Source organism: Vidua macroura, chromosome 2, assembly GCF_024509145.1.
Source record: "Vidua macroura isolate BioBank_ID:100142 chromosome 2, ASM2450914v1, whole genome shotgun sequence".
NCBI classification, from domain to species: domain Eukaryota; kingdom Metazoa; phylum Chordata; class Aves; order Passeriformes; family Viduidae; genus Vidua; species Vidua macroura.
Genome location: NC_071572.1, coordinates 100,228,739 through 100,246,217, shown reverse-complemented (window position 1 = coordinate 100,246,217; position 17,479 = coordinate 100,228,739). Strand labels below are relative to the sequence as shown.

Below are 17,479 nucleotides of genomic sequence, written 5' to 3'. Positions count from 1 at the left end.
AGGGTATTGTAGTTAAAAAAGGAAAGTGCTTGTTTTGGAAAAAACACCAGCAAAAATATTTTAGTTGTTAGCCTGATAAATTTTGTCATTTTGTTTGTTTTCAGACATTGCCCTAATATTTCCTACATATTTAGGTACTTCTATTAAATTAAGAAGGTCAATAAAATACAGAAAATCTGTTTTTTGTTTATACATACTTTCATTAGTAATACTACAGTAAATTTCAAAAATTGTTTTTAGAAGTGGATAATCATGTAATTTATGTGTGTATTTTTCTACTGTTGTTTTTACAGCATGTTGGGGCGTTTGTGGCTGCACTTTCTTTTTCTAACCTTAAAATATGAGCATTTATATTTAATTTTCTGAGTGCCATGTAGACTTTTGAATATAGGCCTCCTGTAATTTATCATCCAGATCTAAGCAGCAAGATACATTTGAGTGCCCAGTACTTGTCAAATGATGCTATAGACTTTCAGTCCTCTGGGCCATGGGTTCCTCATAATTTTTTTTTTTAATAATTACTGGATTTTATGGCATTTTGTTATATACTTGCTTTATATAAAGCAGTGTGAGAATTTATTTTTCTCATACTCAAGCGGTTTTATGTCCAGGAAGGAATGTAAATGCTTTTGTCCTTACTTTAAGATGTACAAAACTGGAATTTGCTTTTAACTTAAACTTAGAGCATGTCAACCATTATAATTTTTCCAGTTTCCTTTGTGCATCCATAAAACTCTGGTGGCCTAGTCAAGGTAACCTGGTTGAAATAACTAACTCTGTCTAGGACCATCCTTATCTCACACTGAAGACTGTTTAGGAGAAAATACTGCAGGGGCTGAAGCAGTTGTCATGCTGGTGCACTGACTGGAATTCTTTCAAGCTGTTTTTGCTAGTGGGTGTGATTATTAAACTTGTAAAGTGCTTGTCCAGTTACTGTAGGTTTAGTGTTCTGCAGAGTTTAAAATCTGCACATCCTATTACATAGACAGCATTTTGTTTGTGGGAAGAGATTTCAGATTCAACCTTTTTTAATATTTTCAATGTTCACATTGTATTTCTATATTTGCTTTCCTATATTTCCTGCTTTCTTTCATTTTCTGTTTCACTGCTTTATTTTCAGCCATTGTAAATTAAGTGGAAATATCTAGGCAGGACTGTGGCTTCCATTTGAACACTGAGTTCTAGAGGTTAGATTCAGAAATCTGCAGGCTTCTAGATAACAACATGATTGTTGGTAGTAAACAGGTCCTTTTTTTTTTGATATAAGCTATTGCTCAGGGTGGTACTTTGCAGATGAAACCATGAATGATGCTTCAGACTGAACTGAAGCATCAGGAGGCATTTCCAAAAGCTCTTAAGAGATGGCACGGAACAGGTTAAAATGATAACTATAAAAGTATTTCATGTATATATTTGTTTGAAATTAAATATTGAACATAATGTTTACCAAAGTTATAGCCCAGTTCAATGTTTTTATTTCAATTAAGATTGAGATTGCAGATTAAGCATGGATATTTCAGACAGCAGTGCTGTGAATCTGTATCCCACAGAACCAGCAATGGTTTTAGAATTTCACAAGTCTACAGTAAAGCGTCTATGCACCTTCTTTAGAAAAAAAAATTAATTTGTTAGATGCATCATGTACAAGTTACTGCACAATCAATTACATATTTGCCTTTGTCTTTATACATAGTGGTCAAATGCAGATGGACATGTCTTCTCTTGGTCAGGTATGTTAAATGAGTGTATAATTACAAAATATTCTCGGGGGGAAAGACAGAAAATGAGCCCACAATTTCATCAATTGGTAATCTGCCAAGTAGGGAAGGTAAAAAGTAAGTAGTCTGAAGGGCAAAACTAATTCTTCTTTAACATATTTATGGAATTGTTGTGGGGCTTGTTTGTTTTTGTCTGTGTGTGTGTCTGTATATGTATAATTTTTCTGTGTTTCTCTGTTACTTTTTCATTTTAGTTTCCCCACCCTGTCTTCCTGTATGCCAGTTCAGCTATGCATCATCTACCATTAGACCTACCCCTCTCCCCATCTCCACCCTGTGGTGTAGGAAAACAGTATATTCATGAAGAATAACCCCAAAATAAATTGTGTAATAAAAATTAGTGGTTTTCCAGAGTACTGTCACTATAGGTAAAGAGAGTATAGTTAAAGTATGGGGTTTAAGTTTTACAGTGTGATAAATGTTGCTTATTATTTGTTCTGTATCCCGTCTGGTGCAATGATGTTTTTTATGAAGTAGTTAGTTTAGATTTACATTATCCACCTGTTAGTGCTGGAACTGCACTTACATAGTATCTACTTCCTTTTCTGCCTGCTTTTCATCACAGTATTTGTAAAAAAGACTTCAAGGTGATGCTATGCAAAAAAAAAACAAAACCAAAAAAACCCAACAAAGTTCTATTTCCAGTAGTACAGACAGAAGAGTTATTTATCTTGCAGAGAGAAAATGCTGAAGAGGAACTGGAATTCCAGAGGAGGAGGGAGTTGATTATGGAGAAAGCAAAGCCTGAAGCAAGAACTTGTGAACAGGGTGAAAAATGGTCATTGAACCAGGTATGGAAGTATCCAGATGCAGTAAATGTGGAAACATTTGGAATGGATCATTGCATTCTGTCAATTAGTGTGTGGGGATAATGGGTTTAGGCCCAGTGTGGGGATTGGGCTTTTTTTTTGCCTTAGCATGAATCTCAAGGTTTGACTGTAAATGGAAAGTTGATTAAGACCTATCCCTTTGGAAAGAACTTATATAATAAATATATCCAATAAAAGCATAAGAGTTGCAGGGGTTGCATTCCCCTGGAAAAAATGTCATCTCAATGTTAGATCTTCAAGAAAATGAAGTACCTGACTCCTTTTCTCCCCTTACCCCAAATATTCTTTTGTAGTTATAGAAGTTTCTAAGTTTATGTTAACAGTAGTTTTTTTAATTGTATTTAATATTGCAAGCAGACTGTATATAGGTTGAGATGATAGTTTTTAAAGTTTTAAAAATATTTTAAGATTTGTACATTGTAATGATCCAGAAATGTAGAGCTACAGAAAAAACTTCAATATTTGGGGCATATGTTACTGCTTCAGAACTTGCTATATAGGGATTTTGTGACTGCACTTGGCAAGGAGATTGTGAGAACAAAATTACAGAAGATGGTGTCTATATTGGCAGTACCTTAATATTGTGTGTTCCATCCAGAAATAGGGGTTTTATTTGGTTTATCTTGATGCTTTTCAAATATTCTTATGTATAATCATCATAATATCAAATACTACTCTGATAAAGCTCTGTGACTGTTGGGACCTAATGTTCCAAGTGCTCTTTTTTGTTTCCATTTTTTGTCATTTAAAAAAAAAATTGACCCTAGGGAAAATGTTTTGGATTGAGTTATAATTTACCTTTGCTTATGCCAGTTGTTTTTCTGCTGAGTTAGGTTCACTGCTGAATTAATGATTTTGTTTCATATTTATCAATGTGGTGTACATGTTTCCAATGTAACTATAACAGAAGAGGTAACAAAAGGTATGTTATGTTGCATTTATAAATGTAATTGTTTACAGAATACCTCTCTCTTCAAATCTGTATTGAAAAATCTATATTTGCAAATGAAATCTTCATGATAGTTTAATTAAAAGAAATATGCTGCATTTTCATCAACAAACATTAGTCTTATAAATGCACTTATAATCCCTTTGTATTGAAGCAAAAAATTGAATGACAAATCTGTGTGAATCATCTCCACATGCATTTTAAAAAAAGTTCTTCACCTAGGAATAGAAGTATTTATGATTCATGCAAATTATTCATTGTGGTGAAAAAAAACTTAAGTATTAATGTGTTAATACATTACAAAAAAAACTTAAGTATTAAGTATAATTAGTAAAATTTCCCATTGCAGTGTATCACTAATATAGGTTCTGAAATGTTTTTTGTCTTTTTTTTTTTTTTCTTTTTTACTTTCCAAACATGCAGAATGATCTAATTGTTTGGAACACAAGTGGGCAAACCTCTCACAATGAGGTAAGATGTTATTTGTTTGTCTCGTATATGTTCTATATGAATGTTTCATAGACTAAATGAATCATAATTGAATTCCACAGAACATATGACTGAGATTTGCATCAGAAATGAAAATGTGGTTTGCTTGGCATGTAGTTTAATCTTGTAATCTCAGAGATTTACCAGGGTATAAAAATATACTTTCTGATCAGTTTGTTTGAGTTATGCAGTTTAGTATAAAACATTTAATTTTTTTACATTTTCTCCATTCAGACACACTTCTTAAATTTTTCTTTTTTTAATTCTTCCTTGTTCAACAAGATTTTCTATTGATTTCAATGCAGTTTCTTTTTACACATTTGTTTCATGTCCTTGATTAGTTTTCAGAGAGGAATCTGATTTTATTGTTCCTGTAGCTTTCTAGTGTAAATCTCATTGGAATATCAAAAAGGTAAAAACTGTATGGAGCTCCTTATGGAGATTTACTTTCTTTTTTTTTTTTTTTTTTTTTTTTTTGTGCAGAAATAGGGCTTCTCTCTCTATATTGCATTGGGCATAAGCGTCTTGCAAATTCATGAGCACTCGGCCATTGTCCATCAGTCTTGGTGATGGAAATTCTGTAGTTCCCAGCTCCCAGTGGAATCACTTTTTAAAAAGGATTCCCATTATGGAGTTTGGTCATAAGACTCTTTCTGTGTTGCCATTGGTGGTATGATGGTTATACTTCCCCCTCTCCTGTATGTTGCTGCTCCATTCTTCCTGCTGGGCTCTTAGCCTAGTTCAGGGTCAGGGGAGATCCTGCTCTTAAGCATAAGAGGCAGACATAAGCTTAATTTCCTCCTTTCTGTTTTTAATGCAGAAATTTGGTGTTGAATGGAAAATACCACACAGAATCGTAATTAATTCTGTGAAACAAACAAATGTGTCTTAGGAAAAAACACATTTTTTAAATATACTCTGCCACAAAATGTATGTTTGATAGAACCAAGTGAAGACATGGGAGAAAACTGAGAAATAATTGAGTTTGTATATAACTAGGGGAATATCTTGCTGCCTTTTGTCAGAAACTCTTCTTTTCTAGCAGAGAGATAGGGTGCAATAAAAAAGGGAGATTATCATAGGTTTGGGACTATATTGTGATCAGATTATGGGAATAGTTATAGCATGCAGTAGTGTTAACTTTGCATTTTGTATGGTCAGATATGCTGAGATATATTCTGGGTGTTATTCTAACTTTGATGTATGTTCTTGAATTACACAGAATAGGGATAAAAGTCCAACAATGTCTCCTACTACAAATACCACAATCCCTTTTGGCCTGAAGCCACGATCAGGTAATGTGGGAAACCAGTTTATGTGTACTGGTTTGGGGTTTTTTACATCTCTGTTGTTATTATTAGATATCTCTATTTTTTCTCCCTTAAAAGTAAGCAATGTAACATTTTCTGTACAACAGTTAGAAGAAGTTTTGAACATTTTAAGGTTCTCTAGTTTTGAATCAAGATTGAATTTGTAAGAACTGTTTATTTGGCACATTATATATGGATCGTTTTTCATTCATTACTATAGATTGGGTGTTTTATAAAGTTATATGTGTATTAAAAATGTGTTTGGATATAACTGCACATATTTTATATGCATATACATATTTATCATCTGTGCTGACATACTAATTGAAATAAGATTTTTTGCTTGATTGGTATGTGGTGATACAATTTAGATTTTGTTGAATAATATATGCAAATAATTAGGTTATTTTGGAAAACACTTGTTTTGCTCTGAAAATTTTTCACTTCATTGGGTCGGTCAGTAGTTATGCTTGAGTAAAGATCAAGCATTATGGAAAGGTTACATCTTTACTACAGCCAACAACTGAATTAAATGAATTTCCAATGCGCTGTATCTGCATAACCACCAGTCTTTTAACAAGCAGCAGTTTATTTAAAAACAAACAAACTAAACCTAAAAGCAAGTAACAACAAATACCTCCCAAACTTAGAGGTGTATCTGAGGGCTTGAATAACAACTTCCTTTAAAAACTGGATTAGCAACACGATTTAATTCAGTTTTTGCCTTCTCTGTGCTGATGTAGTCAATATTAACTCATGCCATGTCACCTCTAATGCGTGCCTGTAGGTTTTCAGTATGTTTCAGCATACTAAGACCATAGTTCTGATTTCTCTCATTCACCACCAAAGGCTTTTAATCAAGTGATGGTAAACCCCTACAAGCTTGTAGTTTCCATAACAAAATACTTGGTAATAATGGCAGCAGTTTGTGAAACTGCTGGTGAAACATTGCAAAAATGTTTATGAAATTGTACCCATAGATTTAGTTGGTTTCTTTTGGTTTGGGGTTTTTATTAAGTGTTAAAAAGCTGTTTTTATGAAGGAATATACTTTAAGTTTCTCATGTAGTTGTGATATATAGTTAGACAGATCTGTTCAGCTGCATTTCTTTGGTTGTTGGAATGTTAAATGCTGGGTCTGTCTTGTTCCTGATGATTTAGAAATGTTGATATTTCTACATAAATTTAAAATATGGGTTAAATGATGAGCAAATGGGTCCTTCCAGGATCTGTTGAAAATAAAACATTGAGTAATATCACATAGTCCAGTGGCAATATTGCAATATCACTGTCAGGAGAAAGAAAGCAAAGGGGCCCTCTGCTGCTTTCACAGGATGTGGGCTGTGTTCTGAGCCCACAGTGAAATCTGCTGCTGGGAATTTGGAAGCTGCTTTGTGGAAGAATATGCAAGACACTGACTTCTTGTTCAAGGGTTAGTTTAACGTGCACTTCTGGATCTTGGCATACCGTGCCTGAGCTTCTTATACTTAATGACTCGAATAGGTCCAGGCAAAATAGCCTAGTGACTCTTTTTTTGAGACAATTTCTAGAAAGAATGGATTGCAATGTTTGCAACAAAACCTCCAAGTCACATGATTCAAGACCAGATGTCCTACACTTCATCCCCTTTTTATATATTGCACCTGTGTATAGCCTCATTGAATACCAAAGTCAGTTGGTTAGAACCTGCTGATTTTCTGCACTGTACTAATTGAAGTTCATATATTGTAAAAGCTTTGAGCATGCCAGTACTGGAGTGTCTTTTGGTCACGTTATGGTTGCATTAAACTTGATAACGTGAATTTATTTTCTTTTCCATTTGAGACACTACAGGCACTAAGACTCATTAGTGCACAGTTTCTCACCTGATCATGTCTAGCTTCAGTCATCTACCTTTATACCATGGTAAGATAGGGGAACTTGGCAATAGTAAAACTTCACATCCAATTTCAAATAAAAATACAGTATATTATGTAGCACCATGTAGCAAAATGAAACCTTGCAAAGGCATAGTAAAGCTGCATATTGTTTCATCTTCTGCAAGAAATGTTTACAAATAGAAGTAGTACATGACTGAAAATACTGGCATGTTTGTGAAGCCCGCGTGTTTTTCCTTTTAAAGCTGGTTTGCTTGGCAGGTCTGTAGTTCCTTCATTGTATTTCCTGTAAAACTTTGTATAAGTTTTGTGCATTTGAGCCATTCTATTACTGGTTGGAGTTTGTACTTGTTAATTATGTACTGCTTATTGTCATAGACCTGAACTAGTGAAGAGGTCCAGCATTTCTGTGACCCAGGAAAGATTTTTAGCATAGTTGGTAGTGTATTTTAATAGGTTTTTTTCATTTCAGTTCTTAATGGCCTTCAGGGAAATGTTAAAATTTACTGGAAATAAAGTTAAATAGTCCTTATGACTTCTAACTGTTTAACTTTGTTAGAGCTTACGTTTGAATTAATTGGCTCTATAAATCTCTTAAATCCAAGTGCAACATTAAAAGAACATTGAAGTGTTCTAACTGAAATGTGTCCATCATGCTCTGTGGAAAAAATAATGGCAAATTTTCAATGAAAATATATGCAACCATATTTTTTCTGAAATTTGAGAGTTTATTTTCACTGTGTTTATTTTCATCTGTTTAAAATGAATGTTGCTTTCTATTTGACTTTCTGTCGTCCTCATCATTTCATAATGGTTTATGTCTCTTGGAAAGGTGAAAGTAAACTGTTCTAGACTTCTGGTAAAAGATTCCAGTTTTTTGAAGTACACACACAAATATAAGTGCTTCCAGAGGCTAAACCACAGTGGCTGAAACTTGTGTTAGTACCTACTGATATGTGTTCAGGACTGAAGGTCCTTTTATACTTTCATTTTTAAGCTAGGCAAAACATTGGGAAAATTCATATCTGATGGCTGACAGAAAGAACCCAAAGTACCCAAAGAAAATGTTTTAAAAGGTAATGAATGTGATTACATTTCTTGAAAGACTTTTTCCAAGGGTCAGAAGTTTACATTGAATGCAGAAAGGATTTTTAAATTTTTCGGATTACTTCCTTCTGTATTTAAAATATTTTCAGAGAGTATGGACTTTTCAAATTCACATTAATTTTGAAAACCTTAAAAAACTTCCATTGAACAGAAACAGTTTTCTTAGAGCTGTAGTTTTCCTCCTGGGAAGTGCATTAGCTCTCTGAAAAGGAATCACTCAAAATAGCAAATAAATTTAAATTCTCCCTCCTTCATCCATAAATTGATTAAAATGTTCAAAGTGGTGCTAATTGTTGAAATTGAGAGTTGCCATGGCCTTATGGTGTATATAATGGTACTTTTAATATACCAGACCTTCAAGTCTGAACAGCTTCTAATACATCTTGCAATCAAGATGTATTGTCTTTCCTTTTGTGTTGTGCCATTTCTAGGTCACTGTGTTTCTTAGTTTCTGCTGAACAAAGAGACAGCAACACAGACAAAAAAAATTCTACTGTCAAAGGCTGAAGCAAGTACTGACAAAACTCAAAGACACAAAGCACTTTGTATTCTGAAGTGAGAAGTTGTTCCCTTGCAAATGTTCACGTAGCATAACATTGTGAATCTAGTGCCTTCAGTTTGGGTGACTTGTAGAGAACTTGAAGCACAGTGTTTGTATCTATGGTAGACATGCTTGTATTTGAAGTTAGTTGGAACATATAATGAATAATGAAACTTGACAGTATTTTGCTCTCATTTTAGTGCTTGTTACTGTTTTTCTATTTCTGGATATTTATTCCATGTATTTGTTTTCTTCCCTAACTGCATTATCTGTGTACTTTGGAAAACAGTTGAGAAACCCAATTGCTACTAGAGTCAGAGTGTTTATCTTTTTCCATAAATCTGTATACTGTTACCCAGTGTTGACTCTGAGTTTGTGCTGACTCTTGAGTTCAACTGATCTGGTGTCCCAATAGCCAGAAGCAATGACCCAGCCTTGGGAAAGTCTAAAAAGAGAGCTGTGGAACTCTGAAAAGTTTAAGGTGAAGTTTTATGTGACACAGTCTGAATTACTATCATGTTAGTACAGATTCCAAAATTGTGGGAAGGAGAAATCCTACATGATTAAGTTCCTTCTGAATATTAGTTTGGAATGGTAGAAAAGAGGGACTTTCTGCGCTTATGGTAAATTACTTTGGAATTTCTTCTAATATTTAAGTGGTTTTTGTTGCTTTTAGATCTTCACAGCAATCTTGGATTGATTTGTGTTTATGGATTAGCATTTAGAGCAGAGGTAGTTCATAATCTCTAGTTTGGTCTGAGGAGCATGAATGTCTCTTGTGTGTAGGATTCAGTAGATAAATGTGAAGATACAAGAAAAACAAAAAATGAGTGAACTAATAATTTTTTTGCAGAAGTGGTAAGGAATGTTGTGATCAGATACAGGAAGAGTTCATTAAGGAGCAACATCACTGTGAAAGGCAGAAAAGAGATTTAAATCTCTGTCATAAAATAGGAAACCAGTATGAAGCTTTGAAAGGATGGATGAAATTCTGAAGAGATTCAGTAGGGAGATGTTTTTAGGGTGTCAGTATCCAGTTCTCATCACTGTAGAATGGAGGTTTGAGAAAAGCTTGGGCAGGAATCCTTGCCACAGTCGAGACGAGACAGAAATGCAGAGTAGATGTGGTGGAGAAGGAAAAAAATTTCTGCAGAAGGATCTGAGGATCAGTAAGAGGTGACGTTGTGACTAGTTAATGGAGAAAAGGCAGAATGGATAGGGAGAAAAGAAGCTGTATTGCTGCCCCAATTTAGCTCCATAATGGGTTCATGAACTGTAGGCATAACATGCTTTTACAGTCATCTGGTGAATAATCTGCAGACTATTGCAGCTTCTGTGGAATTGTACAGTCTTGTGTACTTCAGGGACCCCAGTCGAATAACTAATGATGCTGTGTTTGTTAGAAGACTGTCTATGGTGCAAGTTTGCCAAAGCCTGTTGTGCAAACTCAGCATCAGCCTTTGGGGGTATTCTATGCTTGTTCTTGTCCTTGGGAAGCCTCTAAAAGTTGTGGAGGACCAGTACTTACTTAGTGTGGTGGACCCATTGTAGATTTGAATTTTTTGCTGGGGGAGTTAGCAAGAAAAAAAGGTAGTGCTTCATTTATTATGAAGTGATAACAACTGTGGTACATGTACTTACTGAACATCCTTCAACAAAATGAGAATCCAAGTGATAATGTAGTTGCTACTTCTGAAATCAGCTTGGAAATTGTAATGCAGTAATATTTTCATATGGATGTGTAAATTTTCTTTGTCTTTGTGAGAAGTGTTCTTATTACATAGTTTCACAAATATATAAAAATCCTGATTCTGTGATAGTTTCCTTCTTGAAACTTCACAGCTGGTATATTTACCTTCTGACTCAGAGTCAAGGTTTTTATCAAACAGTAATGTAAAATCTATGGGTACTTTTTCTTAAAACTTGGTTCTAGCAAGTTGTGTGAAGTGCTATTGTTACAATGATCTTGTAAAAAATACTAAGCTTGACAGCCTTAACTGCACATATAATGTATGATTTGCAAATACTAACATTTAACTCTTCGTTCTTTTTATTCTGCACCATCTTTCATTCTTTTCTCAAAATTTATGCATTTTGTATTAATCACCTTTGAATTGCATCTTTGCCATTACCATACAATCCTAATGCCATATATAAAATGCTGCTGCCCACTTTTATCCCCACTCCGGTCCTTATTACCACCATGGCTGGACTGGTTATCACTCCCCTCCAGCAGACCCATCCCTCAGTTTTCCTCCTATCTCCTTCAACACACTTACACAGGCACAAACATGGGACAACTTTAGCTACAGTATCCCATCTGAAGGAGACAGTGACAATGGTAGGTGTTCCATATATAATTTACTTAATTTTGTGTTTTCAGAAACATGAGTATGTGGTGAATACCCCACGTGGTTAAGGACAAAGGACAATACTCTCCAGGGGATGTTTATAAGACTAAATTCCTCAGAAAATGCACTTTAATTTGCTCTGGAATAGGTAGTGTCAAAAGTCAGAGTGAAGTTTCACTCTTCTCTGGCAAAACAACTTTTCCCATGATATTAATTGCAAGAACTGTTTTCAATGTGGGTTTATTTACTTGCTTTATTTTCGAGAGTTGTAAAAGTTGTACTCAAACAGCAGTTAATTTTGCTGCTCTCTTCTGCATTTTTTATTATTTTTTGAAAGTTACTTAACTATTAAAATATCCTGATTCCATTTGTATTTATTAGTGCAGGTGCATAACTAGCATAATAGAAGAATCCATAAAGAAACAAAGCTGAAACAATCAGCTAAGCAAAAATAGTGATTTCTGTCCAACAGAAACTGTTGTTAATAAGCTGTTCACAGTGAACATCAGGTACATTAGTGGACTTTTGTTACTGCTGCTTTTGTTTTGTTTTTCTCCAAGGTTTTATTGTCATAATACACTAAGTCACAGCACTAATATTCAAAGTGGGCTATGTTTTGCCAGTTGCCCTGAAGTAGAAGGGTGTTTAGATTTTAAAAGGTCACGAAACTGTCAAACTCATCAGATTGAAACGAAGACCACAAATATTGAATGATAAATGCAAACCTTTAGCTTACAGTTATCCTTAACTTTCCTTTCCTGTCTGACTATTCAGATGCCACTCTGGAAGTCACACTTGTATCACCCAAGACTTAAGGACTGAAGCCCCTTCACAAGGGCTGTTTGGTTCTTAGTTCAGTTCTTTAGTTGAGGGTATTTCCTATTTGCCTCAGAGTTCTTGATTATAAAACCATAAAAGCATACATAAGGAACCTGCTCTATAAGGGAAGTGAGTGTGGAATATAAGAATTCTGATACTGGTACCTTGAAAAAACTGAACTTAGTTCATGATGGTCTGAAACTAAGTTAATATTTCACTGATGAATAGTGTAACAGAGAAACCTAGAGGTGCTTCTTCTATCAGTGCAGAATTTGGTCTGTGATTAACCCATATTTTTTAGTGTTTAATCTTCTAAATGAGAGGCACAGACTAGCTTGTGCATTTGGAACATACAGAAGCCTCCTGTCACTCAAATCTTAAGCCAAATGGAAATGTTAGCGTTTATTGTCTTGGAGTGTTAGAGTAGAAACTGCTTTTACACCTGCCTGTTTTTTAAATTGGATCTATTGCATTTCTGTTACTTAAATTTAGACTGAATAAGTCAATCAAAGAGAAATGTAACTTTGAACTTTTGGCCTGACTTCAGCTTTCCTGTCATAGTCCAACCTTCTTTTTGTCAGTTATATTTAGAGTCAGGTTAAATCATTTTTTGGTTTGCCTGAAGGATGACATTGTCACACTAAGTACTCAGTACATTGAATTCCTTGATGTACAATTAATAGTACAGAAATGTGCATTAAAATTCAGTGCAGAGATGAAAATTTTCACCAGGAAGTTTGTCCTTGACTGTGGTATGTTGAGTACATACTATGTTATTAACTATTACTCATCTAACTTGTTGACACTTGTGCAAAATAATTTTAAGAAAAATTATTGGAACAAGTACTACTTAATAACCTGGCTTGAGCATGGATTTAAAAAGCAGAAACTACTCTTTGAAAGAGTGAAAAATTGACATTCAGGTGTGTGTGAGGTATGGGCTCCCCTTGCTGGAGATTGTGTGTAATGCTGAGAAGTAAGCAATATTTAGGACTGCCAAAACTTCCTCTATGGGAGCACTTTTTAAAAAATTCAGTACATAGCTAAAACTTTTGTAGTTAATGCTTTAGGGTGTGGAGGTTTTTTAATTCTGTTTTTTAATCAATTAACTTATTTTTTTAAAAAGCTTCTAATTGTAGTTTCTCACTGCCTAAGATTAGCCTGCCTTTTTCTTGTGGTGGAATTGACAAAGTTATGCTGAAACCTTTCAGTAACAGACATGTGTAATCTGAAACTGGAAGGAGGTAAATCTTGGAACTTTGACTTCATAAAGACCTAAAAAAGGATAGCTATGGCCAGCTAAACTGAATGAAGACCACAGTTATACTCTCATTCTATGAAAATTGAACATAATTTTGTACTACTGTTTTGTAGATAATTATTTGAAATGTTGCTACTGCTAATAAAGCTACAGTGGCTTTTAAGTACCATTTAAACCGTGGTTGTACTCTTCAAGAAGGATTTTTATCTAGGTATTTAATCTGTGAGCAAAGGTCAGCTATTAGACTTGTGCAAGAAACTAGAAAATCTTACTAATTGCAGCTACTATTTTTAATTAATGTGATAGGAGATTTTTATTTCATGTCTTAAAAATTTAGAAACAGCCTCCAGGAAATTATTAGAGTTGCTAATGCAGAAATGTTAATACAGTACAGTTCTGGAGTTAATAGAAGTCCTTGATAAGGGTTTCTGCTCTTGAAAAACTTTTTTTTTTTTTTTTTTTTTTAGCCATCTTAAATGATACAATTTATAAATAACATTTTAGATATTTTTCACCATATATCAGTGTTCTAACAGCCTCTGTGTTTTTGGGCATGAACAGTCATAATCACGTGTCACCTTTCTACAAAATGTTAGGAAGCATGGATCTGTTCATACACCGTAATTTGGATTTAGAATTCAATTCTGAATATTGCGTTTGCTTGCTACAAAGCGGAAGATTAAATATCAGTAAAACTGTGAGCCTTTTGCATCTGAAGGCATGGCTCTGCTACTCTCATGCATTGTGTGGCAGGTCAGCGTGAAGAATGGTTTTATTTATGATGTGTGCACCTCTGTGTAGAGGCTTTTGGGTGGTGACACTGAAGATGTGTTGTCCACCTGGAGAAGGGAACTGAGCTGTAGTCACTCTGTAGTTCTCAGTCCTGCACATTCTCTATAGGATGCTCTCCCACTTTGTCCCTGGGATTTCTGACGACATTATAAAGAATAGAGTTTACTAATATAGAACTGTAATATTAGGTGTTCTATTTAAAAGCAATTCTGTTTAACAAACAGCATTAATATGCCATTCCAGAAATTACTGTTTTTACTGAAATTACAGCAATGTAACAAATTTCAGTTCCCTGAGAAAAGTTAAATTAGGACTGTATGAGTCAAGTAGTGGAAGGAAGCAAGTTTAGTAACTGGCCATGGTTTATTGTGTCTTGATGCCTAAGATGAATAGCCTAAAGAGATACAAGGAGTTTGTTGCCTTAAGCTTTTTATAGTAGCTAGGGGAAAGAACTCTGCCTTTTGGCTGAAGTGCCATAGATGCTGTCTGTCTATCCCTTTGATTAGAGAAGTAACTTAGATCATTCATCTCATTACTTAAACAGCCTGTATACAGGTGAACCTGCACACAGTTTGGGTGAGATTCATCATGACTACACTTGTGTGAGATGGCAAACAGAGTCACAAACAGGGACAGTTGCATTTTGGCTGTACATCTTGTTCTTCCAACCCATTCAAAGCAGTCACTGCTCACAGAAGTGGAAGGGTAGAGGTGCATATTTGCAGAAATGTCATGTAATGATTTCAAGGAGCTGTATTGTGGGCAAAGTGATAGAGTTGACAGGACTGGTAGGAAGGAGAACTGCCAAGGGTGTGTGCAATGCGACGTTTGCAATATGACTATTTAGTGTAAGCACTTACTGAATGGCTGAGTCTTCCTACATATGTCTTTGGTGGGTTTGTTTTTGTTTTTTATTTTTTTAGCATAACCTTATCTAGTAAGCATTTTGATCTGTGTAGGAGGCTTGTCACAGCTTTTTACGCAATTCAGCATCTTGTTAGGAGAGAGTTCTACTTAAGAGTAAGAGGTGTTTCCTGCCATGTTAAATACAAAGTGTTGTATAGATCAGACTCTGTAAGGGACACTGCTGGTGCTTAATCATCTGACAAAACTTGCCCCTTCAGATTAGGATTTGGATAATTTATCTGCACCATTGGTGCCTCAGGACACTGGCCAGAGCAATATCCAAAAAGCAGCCATTCATAATTGTAATCCAAGATCAGATTTTTCTGTCCTCTTGAGGACAAAAAAAATTTCTAACTGTTTTTGCTGGAGGCAATGCCTAAGGGTTTTGCTTAATTTAGAAATAAATAAATCAAAGTGTTTGTTCTTAAACTAAAATCTCTCTTTTTAAAAATCACAGTGTTCTTAAGACCACAAAGAAATTTGGAATCAATAGATCCACAGTTCACAATTCGAAGAAAAATGGAGCAGATGAGAGAAGAGAGAGAGCTTGTGGAACAGCTACGTGAGGTATGTGAGTGTTGGTAGAATTAATTTATGCTGATGGAATGTATTTTTAAATTTTTCTTTGGGAAAGTTGCCTAAGGAGAAAAATACAAGAAAGGTTAAATGAGGCAATATTATTTCTGCAAATCACATTGATTAGACTATTGCTGAAGTTCTTTATCACAATCAGATGTCTGTGTTTCGGGAAAGACTTTGTAAAAATGAGAAATAATAATGGGAGTTACCTGAATGACATCCAGTTAATCAGCATGCCTTGCACTGGTGGAATTAATTATTTGTTTAATTTAATCAGAAAGGATGAAGTGAGCACTTGAGAGAGAGACAGAGAGAGAGGTCTAGGAACTATTTCCAAGCAGCTGGAGAAATCTTCAGTTTTGTATGTAAAAGGCATAGTAAAATTTATTAGTTTAAGCTGAAAGTAGTTAACTAATGCTTGAAGCAGCTTTCTTAGAAATTAAATCAGTATTTCATCACTGGAAAATCTGAATACAGAAGGTGATTTCCTGATACATTGTCGTGAATGTTAGAGCTAGAACCTGATGGAAAAATTGGTGCATAGGATTTGTGTTACACAATAGTTGGGTAGCAATGTTTGTGTGACACCTGGTTGTGCTGACAAAAAGAGATGACAACCTTTGCTGTGAGGAATGTCACAAGCCTGAACCTGTCAAGGTTTCCAGTTATATCCCATTAACAGGACAGGGACAGATATTAACATAACTGCAAATCCTGAAAGTGATAAGTGATTTTCACTTCACATTTGAATTACAAGATTATTTGTCCTAATCTCATTATCCTCATGGAATGGCTAATTGAAAAATTATCAGTTTGTTTTAGATATTTAATTTTAAAGCAACAGGATTCTTCTCTTTACCAAAAAATGTTTAAATGGTGAGATTTTTAATGCAGAACTATGCAGACTTGTCGATTTGCGTTGTCTTACCTCAGGCCCTCGCCTGTTCTAAGTATGAATTAACCTAACTTTGCCCTGCTGGTTATATATATTTTTTAACAGAACAGGTCTTGTTAAAGATTTAACATAGTTGATAGAACGTAATGTATTATCAATTCTAAACCTGAATGATGCCAAAAGGACAAGATGCATTAATTAGATGAGACAGACTTATTAGCAATGGGAAACAAAATGTGGCAGTGGGGACGTAACAGTAATAAACTGCAGTAGTTTGTAGTTATTCTGAGCTAGTCTGTTCAGCAGCATCAATGCAGCTTTTAAACATTTCTTTGAAGAGTTACCATGGTTCCTAAAAATAATCATAGGTAATTTCTGCAAAATTCCTGCCTTGTGCATTAGTTCAGTTAATCCTCACAAAGAAAATTAGAACAAGGTTATTCACTGTGTCAGGCATGATTGTGGAGAAGTAATAAGGCTATCTCTACACAGTATTAGGTATTACCAGTAATGCTGTCTTAATGTGTTACATTTTAGCTCCACTCACGATCCTTTGCTCTCACCCTGAAATATCATGTCCTGGTATGCAAATTATTTTGTTTCTTGGGAGAAGTTTAATTACAGGTCAATGAGCTAGAAGACTGACCGTGTTTGAAAATACAAAATGAGATGTTAAAATTAATAAAACTTATTTAGATATACTGGGTCCTTTAGTGACATTAGTAACCACCAGAGCATTTGATTATGTACTGCACAAGAAAATAGCCCATAACATATAAGTCATAAAGTTTGTACTTTATTCAATAAATACATATATTAATAAATTTTGCTTTTGAATTGTTCGATGGTAAGTTAGCATGTAGTGAGATTCCACGGAGCCATGAACTCCAGCATGAAATGGCATTGAGTTGGTATTGTAGATGCACTGTGCTCCTATAAAAAGCATACCCTGGTCTACACTGCACAGTCTCCCAACAGACAAACCAGTGTTCTAAC

The 17,479-nt window shown here is 34.8% G+C and overlaps 1 protein-coding gene across 1 annotated transcript in view; it reads left to right on the top strand.

Moving 5' to 3' along the window:
* LRCH1 (leucine rich repeats and calponin homology domain containing 1) overlaps positions 1–17,479 on the top strand; it is a 113,571-nt gene that overhangs the window by 73,556 nt on the left and 22,536 nt on the right. Inside the window, exons 12-16 of the mRNA XM_053971102.1 lie at positions 1,694–1,730; positions 2,456–2,569; positions 3,981–4,028; positions 5,269–5,341; positions 15,467–15,576. Of these exons, the coding sequence (XP_053827077.1) occupies positions 1,694–1,730; positions 2,456–2,569; positions 3,981–4,028; positions 5,269–5,341; positions 15,467–15,576 (382 nt within the window). The remainder of the gene's footprint in view (positions 1–1,693; positions 1,731–2,455; positions 2,570–3,980; positions 4,029–5,268; positions 5,342–15,466; positions 15,577–17,479) is intronic.